At 42.6% G+C, this 19,632-nt stretch overlaps 1 protein-coding gene across 1 annotated transcript in view; it reads right to left on the bottom strand.

Moving 5' to 3' along the window:
• Positions 1-19,632, bottom strand: part of SMPD3 (sphingomyelin phosphodiesterase 3) — a 301,127-nt gene that overhangs the window by 8,437 nt on the left and 273,058 nt on the right. The window contains exons 5-6 of the mRNA XM_089692870.1: positions 7,269-7,424; positions 4,157-4,246 (exon numbers count right to left, since the gene is read on the bottom strand). Of these exons, the coding sequence (XP_089548996.1) occupies positions 4,157-4,246; positions 7,269-7,424 (246 nt within the window). The remainder of the gene's footprint in view (positions 1-4,156; positions 4,247-7,268; positions 7,425-19,632) is intronic.

The following is a 19,632-nucleotide window of genomic DNA, read 5'->3' as shown; positions in this document are numbered from 1 at the left end:
CCTGACCATAAGACGCACCTAGGTTTTAGAGGCAGAAAACAGGAAAAAAAAATTCTGAACTAATGGACTGCAGACATAGTACAGGGATGACCAGAGACTGCGGACAGCACAGGGATGACCAGAGACTGCGGACAGCACAGGGATGACCAGAGACTGCGGACAGTACAGATGACTGCTGACCTTTGGGGAGGTGGGGAGCGGGTACCTGAATTTGACAGGTACCCGCTCTTACTTCTGCAGAGTTTTTGTTTGATCTTACCTGTTCCTCGATCCAGCCGCTTCCCGGCTTCTGTAATGGCGCTCGGCATGACAGCCGGGTGCCCAGTGCGCATTAGCGAGAAGCACTTGCGCTTTGTGATTGGTCCGGCGGCTTCTGGGATCTGTCATGTGTCCCAGGTACCGCCTTACCATTCACAAAAAGCACCGCTTCTTGCGCATGCGCATTTGGCACCCGGCTGTCTTGCCCAGTGCCCACACTACAGAAGCCGGGAAGACAGCGCGCCGCTGGATAGAGGAACAGGTAAGATCAAAGAACAAAGAAGTAAGAGCGGGTACCTGTCCAATTCAGGTACCCGCTCCCCACCTCCCCAAAGGTCAGCAGTCCTCTCCATAAGGTCCCGCTGTAGAGCTGAGCGGCCGGCCCGGTATTCTGCACGGTGGCGGTGGAAATACCGGACCGGCCGCTCTATATTCGCTCCATAAGACGCACTGACATTTTCCCCCCTTTTTTGGGGGGAAAAAAGTGCGTCTTATGGAGCGAAAAATACGGTATATAAAAAAGTAATTTTAACATATATTTTTACATATATTTGTAAATGCATTCCAAAAATGTAGATGTGTATTTTAAAAGACATACAGTATATTTGAAATATATTTTTAAAAATATTTTTCATATATTTTGTAATAAAAACGCATTTCAACATGCAGTATATTATATATATATTTATTGAAATATATTTTGAAATATATTGAAAATGGCCAAAATTGTAGTATTTCAAATATATGGCAAAATATTTGCGAAGAATAGTTTTAAAATATATTTCAAATATATTTTTCTTCCATGTGGGTTGTCTTGCAGGTTTAAAAAAAAAAAAAAAAAAAAAAAAGGTCACAGTTTACCACCACTTTAAGTGGGCTTTAATGCCTAGGATGGCTTCTTTATCGTATGACCAGTGTTATCGTCTCACAAGAATGTCACCAGCACACCATGGATCTCCAAAATGGGTCCAAAACTTTAAAGTGTTACTAAACCCAGGACCCTGCATTCACTATATCTGGTCTCCCACAGTACACAGAACATGGAAATGCAATTATTTTAGTAAATATAAACTGCTCAATACCTTTTCTCATCAGCAGTTAGAGCAGTCTTGTGACTTTTATCAGTGTTGGCAGAGCACTGGTTAAAGCTTGTAGGAAGAGTTTCTTTCTGCTCTTGGAGGATGCAGAACCCCTGACTTCTGTCTGCACAGTGCTGATTGGCCCTGTGCTGATCACATGCACCCTCCCAAGAAAAAAAAAACAACCTCTCTAGCAATACACACCAAACTGAGCATGTGCAGAGTGTCTCCACACAATATGTCTTATCAGGAGTTAAGAGGGGGAATACTGGAAGAAGGGCAGGATCAGAGAAGACAGGGTCAAACAGCCTTTTTGCACAATGCAGAGGATTAACCCCTTAGGTTCCACAGTGAGTATAACAAGCATGCTTTACTGCATATACAGACTGATTTTACTGTTGTGGGTTTAGTAACACTCTAGGCACTGATCACATCATATTTGCTTCCAGCCGATGGTCGCTGCAGCACCCATTTACATACACAGCCACTTCTGCTGCAATCGTTGTTTTTGGCTCTGACAATGGTCACATGAAATCTGGGCCGATGCCCTCCTAAAATATCCATCTTACAGAATAAGATGCAACAAATACAGCAAAAGAACTCTATGGGAAATTAAAAAAAGTAAACGCGCTTCACACCATATCAGCGCTTAACTGTGACATATGGAGTCATGATTAGGCATGAAATGCGTTTACTTTTCATTTAATTTCTCATTTCCTAGTGTCCAGTTGCTGTACTTGTTGCTTTTATGCTGTAATAAAGACGGATATTTTTTGGAGTGCATCAGTCTGGATTTTTGGAGTTCACACTATGTCTGGTCACTGATGCTCTTTCTCCTTGGGCAGGGTCACTAGCCTTGTCTCCACCCCTTCTTTAATTTCTACAGGCTGCCTCTAGTGGACCTTCTGGGTAACTCCCACAGCTCTGCTCTCTGCACAGGCCACAGCCCAGTGATGATGTCACCACTAGTTTTACAGGGTAAAAACTGGGTTCGCAAAGGCATTTGATGCACATAAACAGAATTGATTTCTGAACATTACTGAGCAACAGGGATGATGGCACTCCAATGACAGGTGCAATCTTCTTTGTTTCACAAAAATGGAGTACAACAGCCAGATGAGATCACATTGTAACCAATTTTAATGAAGTAAAGAAGATCGCATCTGACATTGCAGCACCGTCATCCATCTTTTTCTGATAATTTTCATCTCAATAATGAGCTGGACTTGCACCCTGCAATTGCAGACAAGCGTGGACCAACCTGGAGCAGTGGTGCTTGTTAATATATTACTGAGAGACAGGTTTGCCAAAGTTTAGTCACATATACAATATAGAGGGGTTGGACAAAATTATGGAAGCACCAGGGAAAAGAACAAAATTGTTACCTAATATGGGTTGGACCGCCTTTGGCATCCAAGATGGCCTGAATTCTCCTGGAAATTGACAAATATAAGTCTTGGATGGTAGATAATGGAATCTGATACCACTCATTACGCAAAAATCGTTCCAGTTCTTGCAGAGATGCCAAAAGTGTTAAATGAGCCTGAATCTTGTTCTCCAAAATTGACCACAGTGGCTCTATGAGGTCCGGCGGCTGTGGCGCACAGGGAAGGTGCAAGGCTTTGTCTGCATGCTCATCAAACCACAATTTGACAACACCAGCTGTGTGAATCGGAGCATTATCGTTTTGGTAAATGGCGCTTTCTTTAGAACAAAATGTCTGCACCATGGGGTGCAAAACGCCAGCCAACATTTGTACATAGTCACCGGCAGTGATTCTACCTTTCAAGGTGATGATGGGGCCTGCAGAATACCAAGATATGGCTGCCCAAACCATGACTGCACCACCACCATCCTTTACCGTTGGCACAAGATGGTCCTGGTTGTAAGCTTGGGATGGTGTTCACCACACGTAAACATGTTCATTGGATGGTGAAGCTCAAATCATTGGAACATATTACAGTCTTCCATTGATCGATAGCCCACAATTTACGGGTGTTGCACCACTCTCTCCTCTTCTGAGCATTGATATCCGTCACTAGTGGTTTGGCAATTGCAGTTTGCCCATGTATGTTTTGCTTGTGGAGTTCCTTCCATACGGTTTTTGTAGACACAGGCTTTGGAAGACTGAGATTGAGCTGTGCAGTCACATTTGCAGCAGTTGTTTTCTTATTCCAGGTCACAATCCTGCGTAATGTCCTTTTGTCTCTTTCGGTCAGTTGACCATGTCAACCGCGTCTATGCTTATCAGACATTTTCCTGGAAACTGTACATGCTGTCATACTGTACCTCATGTCATGTCATGTCATGCTGTCATACTGTACCTCACCACATGGCAAATAAATTGGCAACTTCAGTCAAAGAGGCACCAGTGAAGCAGGCACCAACAATTTGACCTCTTTGAAGCTGAGTAAGCTCTGACATGACTCCATATTACTAGCAGCGCACAAAGTGAATGATGAAAGTGAGGCTTCCCACGTGTTAGCTAGGTGTCTCATCACACAGTGAAAACCAAAGAATGTTATGTCACTTTCGCTTTCAACGCAAAACATTTTGTCTCTATCACACCTGCAAATCATGTAGTGTTTCCATGTTTTTTTTGTCCAACCCCCTCTATCTGCCAAAGCTGTTTTTTAATTCCCTTTTCAAATGAAATTTAAACCCTACATTTTCATTGCCTTTTGAATAATAAAATCAATCGTACCCGTCTAGACAAAGAGCACCTAAATTACCAGTTTGATGGTCACTTGCAATATGTAGATTTGCCTGCAGGTGGCACTGGTAGAAAACAATAATGTCTTCCTTCTACTATGTCTCACCTATTGCCCATGGCTTCTCTTCTCCAGGACTGAGTCTGCATGGATCCTTATAATGTGTAAACAGGCTGTGCTGCTGCTCCAGCTTATCTTCTGCACAGAAAACAAAGGTTATGAACACAGTGCTAGTTGTAAATGATTACTATCAAATGAGATCTGGACACTCTTCATGTGCACACATATCCCCAAATCAAAAAAATACATTTAACACCTTGACAGTTAAAATTCTTAAAAATATATTAGTATCTTATCGGTAAGATAACCATAGTGTATGTGATCAGTGCACTGAATCCCCCATGTGATAAGAGTTTTATCAATCACAAGGCATCTGTGGGATAGCGGCTAGGACACAATAATATGCAGGGAAATATTTAAGGGATTAACATGTTTTACTGATCACTGGACACCTGTAGGTCAATTCATCAACTGAGCTACACTGTCAGGGTACAGAGGCTGCTGAGAGGAAACACAGCTCAGGTAATATATACAATCTCCTGTCTCTATCCAGGCACTTGTTAAAGTGGTTCTAAAGCAAACACATATATATATATTTTTTTAATCTTAATGCATGCAAAAATGTTTTATTTTATAATTATAATCCTAAAACACTTACCCAAATCTTGTATTGATCCAGCGTTGTTCCTTTCTTAGGTTCTTCTCCCTTTTTTTTTCTCTTCTCACAAGAGGATCAGGCAGCAGTGGGAGCCATCCTGTGAGAAGGGGGAGCGGGGGGAGGGACAGAGCTGCACAGTGTGTTCCTATGGACACACAGAGCCCGGCTCAGGAATGAGCCTGCATATCTGCCCCAAGGGGCTTCTATGGAAGCAGACATAGACGAGGAGGAGCCAAGATCACTGGGGGGGAACCCTAGAAGAGGAGATTTGGACCATTGCACAGAGAAGATAGATAAAACATGTTTATTATTTTAATAAAAATTAAAAGAATGCCTTTATAAATTCTTTAAAGAGTAACTCCAGTTAAAAAAAAACATTCCTCTCTCAGTGATCTATGTACATTGCACAGATTTGAACAAATTCCTGCCTTTTTCTTATTCTGAAGAAATAGCTGTTTGTTTTGTCTGTGTCCATGTGCCGAGTGAATCTGTACGGGAGCAGTTTTATAATTATCAATCAACTGCTGCACCTGCAGGGCTCTAATGAGGAAAGTGACAGGGTCAGCATCTTTTTAGAACTGATTTCTCTTTGGGAGTATCTAATCAAAAAATATTTTTTTGTTGCAGGGGATGCCCAAAATCTGACTTGTGACTTAGTGCAGACTTCTGGGAAAATCAATGAACCAATCAGATAAGCAGGAAATGACATTTCTGGGGGAGTTCGGTACACCATCTGTGGTATCCATATTGCATTGCATTTTACAGAAAATAACAGCTCTACAAATTGGCAGGGAAAGGTAATTTATAATAACATTCAATTCAGTATGACTTGTGTAGCAATTGTATACACTATGTTATTTTTTTTAATTAATTTTCCCCACAAAAGTGGAGTTACCCTTTAAAGCTGCATTTCAGATATGATCTGTATTGCATACTTACATTGATCCAGCATGGCACAAAGTAGGTATGCATATTTCATACCTTAGGGGCAAGCTGACAATCGCTGTAGTAATTGGCACTACTACAATCATAGCTACGATCTTCTGGGTGCTGTGTGAGGTGGAAAGGAGAGTCATGTGAATGGCAGCACTGGTGAGTGATCAACCCCCTGTATTCAGTCTGTAGTGGGGAAGTGCTCACTAGAGGCTTTGTGAAGCCTTAGGCAAAACTTAGACATGAGGCCCCACTCAAGCCCATAATGGGAAAAATAATTCAGGTGACAAAAATTAACTAGGGGATGGGTAAGGCAACCATTGGCAGAGTGGGGCTAACAATTTATGTGTGCTGTAACTCCTAACTCTCTCCTTTGTGTTACGCCCGGAAGGGGGGGGAGGGGTAGATGGAGGGTGGTAAAAAAGTCAATTACAGGTTTGCAGCATCTCACAGCTGACAGAGCAAATACAGTAGATACCAACCGCAGGCCGAGATATGAGATGCAGCCGCACTGCTATGACTCCCCTAACCCTTCATCTGTTGCATTGATAATGCTGTCCTGTAGAGCGCCCTTCATTGTAGGCCCATGGGACACAGCATTTTACATTGGACAGGGCACATTGTATGGGACAGACTGTTGGACACTGTGGGAGACACAGCTTGGCACAACACGGTACCGGCTTCCTTCTTCTTCTACCCGGCTTCAGAGGTGGCTTTCAACAGTTCTCCAGTGGCGTGCTGTTCCCCGCCGGCCCCTCCTCCTATCCTATCCATCCCAGATGATGTCACATACAAGCACCCAGGATGGACAGGAAGGGAGGGGGGTCTGGCGGGGAACAGTGCATTACACAGCCAATAGTATGCCAGCCTCTTCCCTGCATGTTTGTCCATGCGATCTACCTGTCAGCTGCCTGCAACTGACAGGTAGATTGGCACAGAAAACCGGTTGAGTGACAATGCGTTAGGCAAATTAGGTGCCCACAAGGCCCCTGTGAGCTGGAGGCCTTAAGCGACTGCCTAATTTGCCGAATTAAAGAACCGCCTCTGCTGCTCACACAGAACCTGGAAGATCAGGACTAAAACTGTAACCCCCTAAGGTACGAGATGTGTACTTATGTTGCACCAAGTTTCACAAACAATAAATATCATACCCAAGCTAAATGATAATGTCTAAACAAGAGACAGCACCACAATTCTGGTAGCTCTTTCCTGTGTTTTTTAGGATCATGGAAAATACAACACAATTCAATTGATCTTGTATGGAAATCAACCATCAACCCAGGCATATCTTGACCACCACAGTCTACAAAGATTATTAATGCAGTCTTGTGTGTTCCACTCCTGAACTGTGATAAGAATCTTGGCTTAAGTAATAAGCTTTAGGAAGATGGGAGGAAGTCAATATTTCTCTTGTGCTTATTTTATCCTTCGTCCTCATTATGCTGAGAATGGCTATGAAACCCTTCAGCACCCATAGCATCCACAGAAGGCAGAATGCAGCAATCAATGACATGATCATTTACTGGCATAAAGAATACACTAAGGACCTTTCTTCGAATGCTTTCATACCTGATGAGCAATTGTCAAAGTTGAGGTCCCCACAAATAACATCAAAGGCCACCAGCTCCTCCGGATTTGCGGCACTGGAGGAGGAGGTAGATTTGCGGAATTCAGACGCCCACTCCTGGAGAAAGTCTAGCTGCTCACATCGGATTGTTGCATCCCCTAGAAAATGAAACATTTATAATTTATTCTCAACAAAATCCCAACATTACCAGCAAGTAAAATGACCATATATAGTGAATAGTAAAATACTATCACTATCAGGATAACAGGTCCACAGCGGTCAATATAACAATAAAAAAAGTGCAGTGATTCACAGCAATCAATCAAAAGGAATCCTCTTAAGATGAGTGGTCTAGACTGATTTACAGTATGTTGTCACTGTCTTATGCCCTGCTTGAACCATCCCTAGAAGTAGATGCTGTCCCTGGATGATACCTAAACAAAGATGGTGCCAGCCCTCTTTTTATAAAGAACGATGAAAGCCATGTTATGAGGAATACTGTGATCTCTATGATGCATAATACATATCTGCAATTACTGTTCTTACAGATTACTTATCTGATGTGAAGTTTCCTTAAAACGGAGTTCCCGCCTTTTTTTTTTTCTCCCTTGAAAGACAACGGTCTCCCTCTTCACAGTCCGTTTTGGCAATACATATGTAGATTTATTTTTCCTAAATACCTTTTATTGGTATTTTCTGTCTCCACGTTCGGTCCAGGCCGCTTAGGCGATTACATCATCAGGCATTCCCTAGGGCTTCTGGGATATCGGCGTCACCTATCCCAGCAGTCGTAGGGAATGCCTGATACCAAAATTTTGCGTTATTATGAGACCGGAAGTGATGCGATCGCTGGAATTTCTTCACACTGCGCAGGTGCTAGATCGCTCCTTCTTCACACTGCGCAAGAGCGAAACGGAAAGTGCATGCTGGGTAGCCAGCTGCACAATTTCCCGGAAGAATGTCTGAGAGAGCTTCAGGTGCCCACACTTAAGATGACAGTGTTCACAATATGAGGGTGCAGTAAGTAAATGTATTTTTTATAAGGCAAACAAAAGATTACAAGTACAGGTGATCTCAATTTGCATTGCCTAAGCTGCCACTCTCATGTGGGTGCCTTTAGAAAAAAAATAATGAAACGGCTGGAACTGCGCTTTAATAGACACCAGTAGGGACACTCTCCAATAAGTAGGCAACATTGGGACATAACTATTATCTAGACTTATACAGTAAAATAGTTCCTGCTTTAACCTGTTGTCTGTCAATATATAGGAGATCAGACAAATCTTGCACTGTTTGATATATTCTTAGTCATAGATGAGTCAGTAGGCCACATAAACTGCGGCCCTCCATATTGACCTGTTTCCCAGTTCCAGGTCTGATCTGTCCAGACCACACACAAATAGAAACCATGAACATCACTCACATGGTTCACTGTTCATTTTTCACATGGAAAACTCAAACAAAGTCACAGCACAGGGCCGCTAATGTAAATACACATCGAAATCATCCATCACATATTAACCAAACACCACTGTTGGCTTTGCAGAGCGCTGTAACTGCACATCACTGGATCCTGATGTGAAATTTATGACTCTTCTCTTCATGTCCAGTAAAAAGCAGAGACAACTTTCTAATAAACATTAGCAGGATAGCTGTGCACAGTCTTAATGGCTGTTAAACGCTGCAGATTCTCATGTCTGTATATTGTATATCTACATTATTTATACAGTACATATGACATATACTACATACAATATATCACATATAACTAACATGTCACCGTGTGCAACTGTGTACAAAAATTAAAATGTTCTTAATTTTATGTAACAATGTGGTGTGTTAGATATTTTTTTTTTTTTTGGAAACTGGAATTTTTATTCTGTTGCTCCTGAGTTGAAATGACCAGGACTGTGTTTGCCTTCCTCTGCCTTTCAGTAAATAAAGAATTAAAAAAAAAAAAAATACACCATAAACCAACAAGCATATAATAAAATAACCAGAATAATCTGGAGCAGCCTTTCTCAACCTTTTCAACACACAGGAACCTTTGGAATAACTTTCTGGTATCAGGAAACCCCTAATTACTACAAATGATACATTAGTGGGATAGTCATTGCAAAGAATTACTACCTTACAGATAGCTGAAAAGATCATTGGTGTCAATGGATTTTATCTGAGAGGCAGAAAGTGTTCATTGCTCAAATTATCATCACTCATCGAACCCCTAGCCACTCTGGAGGAACCTCAGGGTTCCATGGAACTCTGATTGAGAAACCCTGATCTAGAGGTTGGATTAAAATTTAAAGAAATAAAAATACTTTCAATAATTAAATATTAGATTTTTTCCGTACAGATCTCCTTATCAGGCCTAAAGGAAGGAAAACTGAAGAATGAGAATCGGGATATTTGATAGGGACTTTTCCTCCAAAAAAAGGAATACTTGGAATCTGTGTAAACATGGTACGACTACTACAATTTCAGATATCCCAACAATAAAATGTAATCCTTCTAGTTCTTTTCTTTCTTATAGTTTAAATAACAGAATGTGCTTAAAGTGGAGTTCCACCTAAAAAAAGGGGAAGCTTCACTTGTCTGCCTCCCCCCCCCCTTCACTGCCAAATTTGGTACTTTTTTTTTGGGGGGGGGGAGAGCGGGTACCTGGTTTTGAAGTCTGGCCCTACCTCTTTCCCCCCCGCAGTCTTCTGGGACACTTCACAGGTCCTAGAAGATTGCCGGACCAATTCAGGAAGCACAGTGCGACTCACGCATGAGCAGTGGGCACCCATCTATGAAGCTGCAAGCTGTCACAGCCTAGGGTTGAGATGCTGGTGCCACGGGGAGAAGAGGGAGAGAAGAAGGAGAGAAGGGACGGTGCGGGTGAGTACATTGCTGGATCCTGGAACAGGTGAGTGTGTGTCTATTAAAAGTTAGCAGCTACAGTTTTGTAGCTGCTGACTTTTAATAAACACAAAAATGACTGGAACACCTCTTTAAAAATCTTGAGTTGGAAATGGACATTCCATTATAAGATATGCTGAAAAGTGGATGATTAAAGTGACTCTGTTGCTAGATGAACAATTAAAAGAGTGCTGCCTGTACAGAAAAGACTTCATACTTACCTGTCCAACCTCCGGCACTTTGGGTCTTCACTTTTGCAGAGCTATGCTGGCTGCAGATTCGTCATCAACCAACACTGCTGGGAGTTTCAGATGCCTGGTGATCCTCAACAATCTGTGGCTCCATCCACCAACCTCTATATCACTTTTGGACACAGTATTAGATTGACAGCTCAGGAAGTGTATTAGATGAAGAAAATTCTTTGATCGACGTAGGTTGTTTTTTAGCATAGTGAAGACCGGAGGCACAACTGGAAGGACAGTCTTTCCTTACAGGAAGCATTATTTTTTATACACTGCACAAAAAAATTAAAGGAATACTTTTTAATCAGAGTATAGCATCAAGTCAATTAAACTCCTGGAATATTGATCTGGTCAGTTAAGTAGCAGAGGGGGTTGTTAATCAGTTTCAGCTGCTTTTGATGTTAATGAAATTAACAACAGGTGCACTAGATGGGCAACAATGAGACGGCCCCCAAGACAGGAATGGGTTTAAAGGTGGAGGCCACTGATCATTTTTCCCTACTCATCTTTTCTGACTGTTTTTCACTAGTTTTGCATTTGGCTAGGGTCAGTGTCTCTACTGCTAGCATGAGGCGATACCTTGTTCCTACAGAGGTAGCACAGGCAGTCCAACTCCTCCAGGATGGCACATCAATATGTGCCATTGCCAGAAGGTTTGCTGTGTCTCCCAGCACAGTCTCAAAAGCATGGAGGAGATTCCAGGAGACAGGAAGTTACTCTAGGAGAGCTGGACAGGGCCGTAGAAGGTCCTTATTCCATCAGCAGGAACAGTATCTTCTCCTTTGTGCAAGGAGGAAAAGATGAGCAGTGCCATAGCCCTACAAAATGACCTCCAGCAGGCCACTGGTGTGAATGTCTCTGACCAAACAATCACAAACAGACTTCATGAGGGTGGCCTGAGGACCTGATGTCCTCTAGTGGCCCTGTACTCACTGCCTGGCACCACAGAGCTCAATTGACATTTGCCATTGAACACCAGAAATGGCAGGTCCACCACTGGCGCTCTGTGCTTTTCACAGATGAGAGCAGGTTCATCCTGAGCCCATGTGACAGACATGAAAGGGTCTGGAGAAGCCGTGGAGATCATTATGCTGCCTGTAACATCGTTCAGCATGACCGTTTTAATGGTGGGTTAGTGATGGTCTGGGGAGGCATATCCATGGAGGGATGCACATACCTCTACAGGCTAGACAATGGCACCCTGCCTGCCATTAGGTATCGGGATGAAATCCTTGGACCCATTGACAGACCCTTCACTGGTGCCGTGGGTCCTAGGTTCCTCCTGCACGACAATGCCCAGCCTCATGTGGCGAGAGTATGCAGGCAGTTCCTGGAGGATGAAGGAATTGATACCATTGAATGGCCCCCCACGCTCGCCTGACTTAAATCCAATAGAACACCTCTGGGATATCATGTTTCGGTCCATCTGACGCCACCAGATTGCACCTCAGACTGTCCAGGAGCTCAGTTATGCCCTGGTCCAGATTTGGGAGGAAATACCCCAGGACACCATCCGTCATCTCATTAGGAGCATGACATTGTCAGGCATGCATACAAGCACATGAGAGCGATAGAAACTAATGAGTACCATTCTGAGTTGCTGCAGTGAAATTTCAGCAAAATGGACTAGCCTGCTGCATCATTTTTTCACTTTGATTTTTGGGGTGTCTTTGAATTCAGTCCTCTGTAGGTTGATCATTTTCATTTCCATCAAACAATGGGGCATCCTTACATTCCTAACACATTACCCAGTCCATATCAGTATAGATATCCAGCATGAGATTTTTCCCCATTGAGATCTGATGTGTTTTCAAAGTGTTCCTTTATTTATTTTGAGCAGTGTATTATAAACAGAGTAATTTTAGAGTAAACAATAACACCTCTACAAATGAATGGATATCATAAAGTCCCTGAGATGTGTGGTCCTTGCAATTGGTAAGTACCCCCGTAGTAGCCATAAGCCTTCTGTGGCTTAAATACAAATTTCTTGAAGTCAGAGCATAATCTGCCCATATCCCACTAGACCAGAGGTTTCCAAACTGCGGCCCATGGCCAGATGTGGCTCTTTGTTTGCCTTTTTCCAGCTCTTGGGGCACTATCCCCCCTCTCCCACTGATACAAGGCACTATTCCTCCCATTGATACCAACAATGGAGCACTATTCCCCCACCCTGACACCAACAATGGAGAACTATTCCCTCACCCTGATACCAACAATGAAGCACTATTCCCCCACCCTGACACCAACAATGGAGAACTATTCCCCCACCCTGACACCAACAATGGAGAACTATTCCCTCACCCTGATACCAACAATGGAGGACTATTCCCCCACCCTGACTCCAACAATGGAGCACTATTCCCCCACCCTGACACCAACAATGGAGCACTATTCCCCCTCCCCCACTGATACAAGGCACTATTCCTCCCATTGATACCAACAATGGAGCACTATTCCCCCACCCTGACACCAACAATGGAGAACTATTTCCTCACCCTGATACCAACAATGGAGCACTATTCCCCCACCCTGACACCAACAATGGAGAACTATTCCCTCACCCTGATACCAACAATGGAGGACTATTCCCCCACCCTGACACCAACAATGGAGCACTATTCCCTCACCCTAACACCAACAATGGAGCACTATTCTCTCACCCTGGCACCAACAATGGGACACTATTCCTCCTCCTACTGACCACAGACGCTATGTATTTTTTTTTCCCACTGACCACCAAGCCTGAAGTATTGTCTACTCTCACTGACACTAGGCATTTTCTACTCCCAATGGTCACAGGCCAGCCCTCCTAAAGTCTAAAGGACAGTTCACTGGCCCTTTGTTTAGAAAAGTTTGAAGACCTCTGCACTAGACAGTGCATTATGCTTTATTAGCCTAGCCAAAGGTTTGTATATTGTCACAAAGAAGGTGAGAGGCATGGCTATGAATTACCAGAAAGTCTTTGCACAGACACCCCAGTGAGCTCCATGGTTGGTGTTTGCAAAATTTCTAGGCACATTATGGTGCCTGCTTAAACTGAAACTTCCCTATCTCTGTCAACACTGACTATTGTTAATCCTTATGCTGCTAGCATTAGTAAATAGATAGGAAAGGATATCATATTTACTTGTATTAAATGTTTTTTTTGGCATTTCTTCAGTCACTTCCTAGTTGCTATGCCTAAGCAAATGATGTCATACATCCCAGGAGTCTTCAGGAGGGGAGAAGGGGATTTCTCAGTTAAACACACACTCCTGCCTGCATGCCTGAGCTAAGGGCAGATGGATTTCAGAAAGTAAAAGCTACAAGAATCATCTGCCCTTACTCAAGATGGCCATGGTCAAAAACTCTAGGGGTTATTTTTCAGAGTGATTTCTCAGCAAAATAAAGCATTGAGACAAGAATAGATGGGGGAGTTTGCTTTACATAGTAAAAATGAATTAAATAGCATTTTTGGTTTGTGGTGCTCAGGTATAGTGTAGTTCTGCTTTAATTTTGATCATAAATTTTGATTTAGTTTTAGTCATAGTCTTTTGACTAAAATGCCATTTTAGTTTTAGTCGTATTTTAGTCATCTGAATTGTTTCAGTTTCAGTTGTATTTTAGTCAACTAAAATCTAATGGTTTAGTTAAATTGTATTGCATTGTTTAGATATTTCCAAGCTCAGTATAAACTTCTGGAGTAAAAAAAAATCTAATAAGATGTTATTATTTATGGTATACCCACAAGAGTAAAGTTAGTCTGTATATGCAGTAAAGCATGCTTGTAATACTCACTGTGGAACCTAAGGGGTTAACCCTCTGCATTTGTAAAAATGCTGTTTGATCCTCTCTTCTCTGATCCTCCCCTTCTTCTAGTGCCCCCCTCTTATCTTCTGATAACACATATCGTGTGGAGTCACTCTGCACATGCTCAGTTTGGTGTGTATTGCTAGAGAGGGTTTTTTTTCTTGGGAGAGTGCATGTGATCAGTACAGGGCAAATCAGCACTGTCCAACCAGTGCTTGGCTTGACACTGATAGAAGTCACAAGACTGCTCCAATTGCTGATAAGAAAAGGTGTTTAGCAGTTTGTATTTACTAAAATAATTGCACTTCCATGTTCTGTGTACTGTGGGAGACCAGATATAGTGAATGCAGGGTCCTGGGTCCTTGTAACATTTTAAGGTCTGAACATGCACTACAGACACAGATTCAGAAGCTGTGACATATAACCAGTGTTAATTTCGATGTCAAATTTTGTTTTAGTTTTAGTCATAATCTTTTGACTAAAATGCCATTTTAGTTTTAGTCATATTTTAGTCATCTGAATTGTTTTAGGAGACAAAAAATAATGTATGTAGTTACATAGTTAGTCTGGCTGAAATAAGATAAAAGTCCATCCAGTTCAACCATAGAAAAAAAAAGTTATAATCCTATACCCATAATTGATCCAGAGGAAGGCAAAAAAAACCAGCAAAGCATGATTCAATTTGCTCCCCCAGGGAAAAAAATGCCTTCCTGATCCCCCGAGAGGCAATCGGATATTCCCTGGATCAACTTTACCTATAAATGTTAGTATCCAGTTATATTTTGTGTATATAGGAAAGAATCCAGGACTTTTTTGAAGCAATCCACTGAGCTGGCCAGAACCAACTCTTGAGGGAGTCTATTCCACATTTTCACAGCTCTCACTGTGAAGAAACCTTTCTGTGTTTGGAGATTACATTTCTTTTCCTCCAGACGTAAAGAGTGCCTCCTTGTCCTCTGTGATGACCTCAGGGTGAATAGCTCTACACATGTTGATCATAACCCCCCTTAATCTCCTCTTCTCAAGAGAGAATAAATTCAGTTCCTCTAATCGTTCCTCATAGCTGATCTCCTCCATGCCTCTTATCAGTTTGGTTGCCCCTCTTTGAACTTTCTCCAGTTCCCCAATGTTTTTTTTGTGAATTGGTGCCCAAAACTGAACTGCATATTCCAGATGAGGTATTACTACTGATTTGTACCGGGGTAATATCTCTCTCTCTGGAGTCTATACCTTTTTTAATACAAGAGAGGATTTTGATCGCTTTAGAAACCGCAGCGTGGCATTTCCATGCCATTATCAAGCTTGTGATCTACCAGAACTCCCAAAACCTTCTCCACCATTGATTCCCCCAGTTGTACCCCCCCTAGTATGTATGATGCATGCATATTCTTAGCCCCCAAGTGCAGAACCTTACATTTATCAACATTAAACCTCATTTGCCACATAGTTGCCCAATTAAACAGTGCATTGATGTCGGCTTGTAAACAGTTTTACTCTGAAGAGGCCAAGGGCATGTACTTGTCTGAGTTTTGAAAGGTAGAAGTGTACTAAAAATGACACACGTTCATTTTGAAGTGAAATTTACAAGTTGTTTGCAACTTTCTTCAAAGGACCTCTGGACCTGCATACCAAGTTTTTCATAATACAGAATGTAGTAATGAAAGTATACTATACCACTGTGCGACATATTCACCACAAATGCCATGAACGCACCACAAACCCATACTGAATAGACTGTGAACATTTTACACAACTCACAGTATCTTCAAGAGTTATGTAACTGAAATGATACTGTAGGTTATGATGTGCTTTTCGCATTCTATTCTATAACAATTTGGAATATTTCTCAGTTGCTATAGAAACTGTTGGTGGTAACTTGTCTGATTGGACATTTTTACACTAAAAGCTGGCGGTGGTTGGATTTACCTGACAATTCTACGTGTATTACATTAAACAGCAAACTAGCAAAAATGTGTTTGTACTGGACATAGAACATAATAACACAATCTGGTGCCCCCCAGTCAGGAGGGGGAGATTGGGCATGGCTGACCAATGGAGGCCACAAGGGTGTGTTTGGCTGACTAATGGACGCCATGAGGGTGTGTTTGACTGACCAATGGAGGCCATGAGGGTGTTGTTGGAATGACCAATGGAGCCCATGAGGGTGTTTGAGCTGACCAATGGAGGCCCTGAGGGTGTGTTGGGCTGACCAATGGAGGCCATTAGGGTGTTTTGGACTAACTAATGGAGGCCATGAAGGTGTGTTGGTGAAATATCTAATATTGTTAGCATATAAAAATAAAATTAGCAGCATTTGAACATAATGTGTCTCTTTTTTTCTCTCTGAATCCCACACCACCCACACAAACATATTAAAGGAACTTGAAATATCAAACATCTCTCCAACATTAAAAATTAACTACATAAAATAACATCCCATTAAGACCCATTTCAGACAGGTAGTCTGGTCAGGTCCACCTGTCTGTTTTTCAGATGGACCCGACTGGACCCTCCATTCTCTATGGGTAGTTGGATGAAAAACCTTATCTTCAGTAGCTGATTCATTTCACTGTTGGTGGAATTACTATACATTGTGCATTTTCTGGCTGAATGCTCTTAAGTCGGCCATATGTGATTGAAATTGGGCTGGTCCAGCATGGACCTGCTGAATTTTGATCCATGTATGACCCCTGTGGTTTTTGTACAGAAGTTGATCTACCAATAGACTTCTGTGCAACTGCCTTGTCAGAATTTCCTCGCTCAATCAGCAATGCTGAATAGAGTATTCTGTCGGTGGGGAACTTTCCCCAATGTCAGAATATAATAGCTCAATGGGAAGGATTTCCCAATCCATATCAAGTATGTGCATAGAGAAATCAAGTTAGATTTTTTTGATCAACCTGCTGTTTGAACAAAAATAAAATGGCCTGATCTATGGGCTGCTGTAGTCTATAGCAGCCTTTCTCAACTTTTTCAAAACAGAGGAACCCTTAAAAAACCTATTCGTTCTCAGGGAACCCCTGTTAAAAATTACTATAATCTACTATTACTATCCAAAATTACTATATCTACAACTCATGATACATTAGTGTGATGGTCAGGGGGAAAAATTCTCCTTGCACTTGTGGTCATTGGGAATAATTACCCCCATACAGATAGCTAAAAGGATCAATGGTGTCAGTGGGAACTAATCTGAGAGGCAGAAATTGGTAATTGCTCAAGGAACCCCTAGCAAATTCTGGAGAAACCCTAGGGTTCCATGGAGCCCTGGTTGAGAAAACCTGGTCTATAGTTTTAAGTTATTTTCACAGTTGGTCAAATGTTCTTTAACTCTTCCAGTCAAATGTTCTTAAGGCTTTTTCTCTTTATTATTAAATGTTAGAGAATGTTAAATTCGCCCTGCGGCAAGCAATACATAGAAATTGACATTTCACATATATTATGAAAATTACAACTATTATCTGTGACTTTTTGCGAATGCTGAGGCATTCCCAAAACAATTTTTTATAAACAGACCCTTAAAGCGGAGTTCCACCTGAAAAAAAAAATCAAAGTCAGCAGCTACAAAAACTGTAGCTGCTGACTTTTAAAACACAGACACTTACCTGTCCCTCGGTCTAGCGGTGTCCTCACCACGGCTGGTTCTTCTCTCCTTGGCGCCAGCATCTTCAGTGTGGGCACCTGGCTGTGACAACTTGAGACTTCACAGCCGGGTGCCCACTGCGCATGTGCGAGAAGCGCTGCTCTTCGTTAATGGCCCTGTGGTCTTCTGGGACCTGTCATGTGTCCCAGAAGACTACGGGCAGGGAGGGGGGAGGACAACTTCCGCTTCCGATCACCTAGGCGATCGCAGCGAAAGTGGGAGCGGGTACCTGTCAAATTCGAGTACCCGCTCCCTTCTGCTCCCTCAAAGTGCCAATCCTTAATGGGGAGCGGGGAACAAAGGCTTAAAGTAGAACTACCCTTTTGGGTGGAACTCCGCTTTAAGTGTACAGTAAAAAGTTAATGCATATACACTGATACACTATATTACCAAAAGTATTGGGACACCCTTCCAAATCACTAGATGCAGGTATTCCAATCACTTCCATGGCCACAGGTGTATAAAACCACCTAGACATATAGACTGCTGCTACAAACATTGGTGAAAGAATGGGTCGCTTTCAGGGGCTCAGTGAATTCAAGTGTGGTACCGTGATTGGTTGCCACCTCTGCAATAAGTCCATCTGTGAAATTTCCTTGCTACTAAATATTCCACAGTCAGCTGTTAGTGGTAATATAACAAGGTGGAAGCAACTGGGATGAACAGCAACTAAGCCACGAAGTGGTGTGCCACATAAAATGACAGTGTGGGGTCAGCACATGCTGAAGCACACAGTGCTCAGAAGTCGCCAACTTTCTGCAGAGTCAATAGCTAAAGACCTCCAAACTTGTGGGGCCTTCAGACTAGCACAACAGTACATAGAGAGCTTCATGGAATGGATTTCCATGGCCAAGTATCTGCATCCAAGCCTTATATCGCCGAGTGCAATTCAAAGCGTCAGATGCAGTGGTGTAAAGCACAGCACCACTGGACTCTAGAGCAGCAGAGACATGTTCTCTGGTGTGACGAATCACGCTTCTCTGTCTGGCAATCCAATGGACGTGTCTGGGTTTGGCGGTTGCCAGGAGAAGGGTACTTGCCTGACTGCATTGCTCAAAGTGTAAAGTTTGTTGCAGGGGCGATTATGATGTAGGGTTGTTTTTCAGGGGTTGGACTTGGCCCCTTAGTTCCAGTGAAGGGAACTCTTAAGGCCTCACCATACCAAGACATTTTGGACAATTTCATGCTCCCAACTTTGTGGGAACAGTTTGGGAATGGCCCCTTCCTGGTCCAACATGACTGCTCACCAGTGCACAAAGCAAGGTCCATAAAGACATGGATGAGTGAGTTTGGGGTGGAGGAACTTGACTGACCTCAACCCAATAGAACACCTTTGGGATGAATTAGAGCGGACAGTGCAAGCCAGGCATTTTCGGCCGACATCAGTGCCTGACCTCACAAATGCGCTTCTGGAAGGATGGTCAAACATTCCCATAGACACCCTCCTAAACCTTGTGGACAGCCTTCCCAGAAGAGTTGAAGCTGTTATAGCTGCAAAGGGTGGGCCAACTCAATATTGAACCCTACGGACTAAAACTGGGATGCCATCAAGGTTCATGTGTGTTTAAAGACAGGCATCCCAATACTTTTGACAATATACTGTACGTGTGTATACATGTGTATAATTACTGAACTCAAACATACAAATTTCTACTTTTATTTTACGTCTCTACTTTTATTTTATGGCGTGGGGTCCCCCCCCCCCAAATCCATACCGGACCCTTATCCAAGCATGCAGCTGTCAGGAAAGGGGGAAGGGACGAGCCACCTTCTGAACCATACCAGACCACATGC

The sequence above is a fragment of the Staurois parvus genome, unplaced genomic scaffold (genome assembly GCF_062004578.1).
Source record: "Staurois parvus isolate SC_StPar_1 unplaced genomic scaffold, SC_StPar_1.0 ptg000607l, whole genome shotgun sequence".
NCBI lineage: Eukaryota > Metazoa > Chordata > Amphibia > Anura > Ranidae > Staurois > Staurois parvus.
Note: the sequence above shows the minus strand (reverse complement) of the source record. Positions and strands in the feature narration are given on the sequence as shown.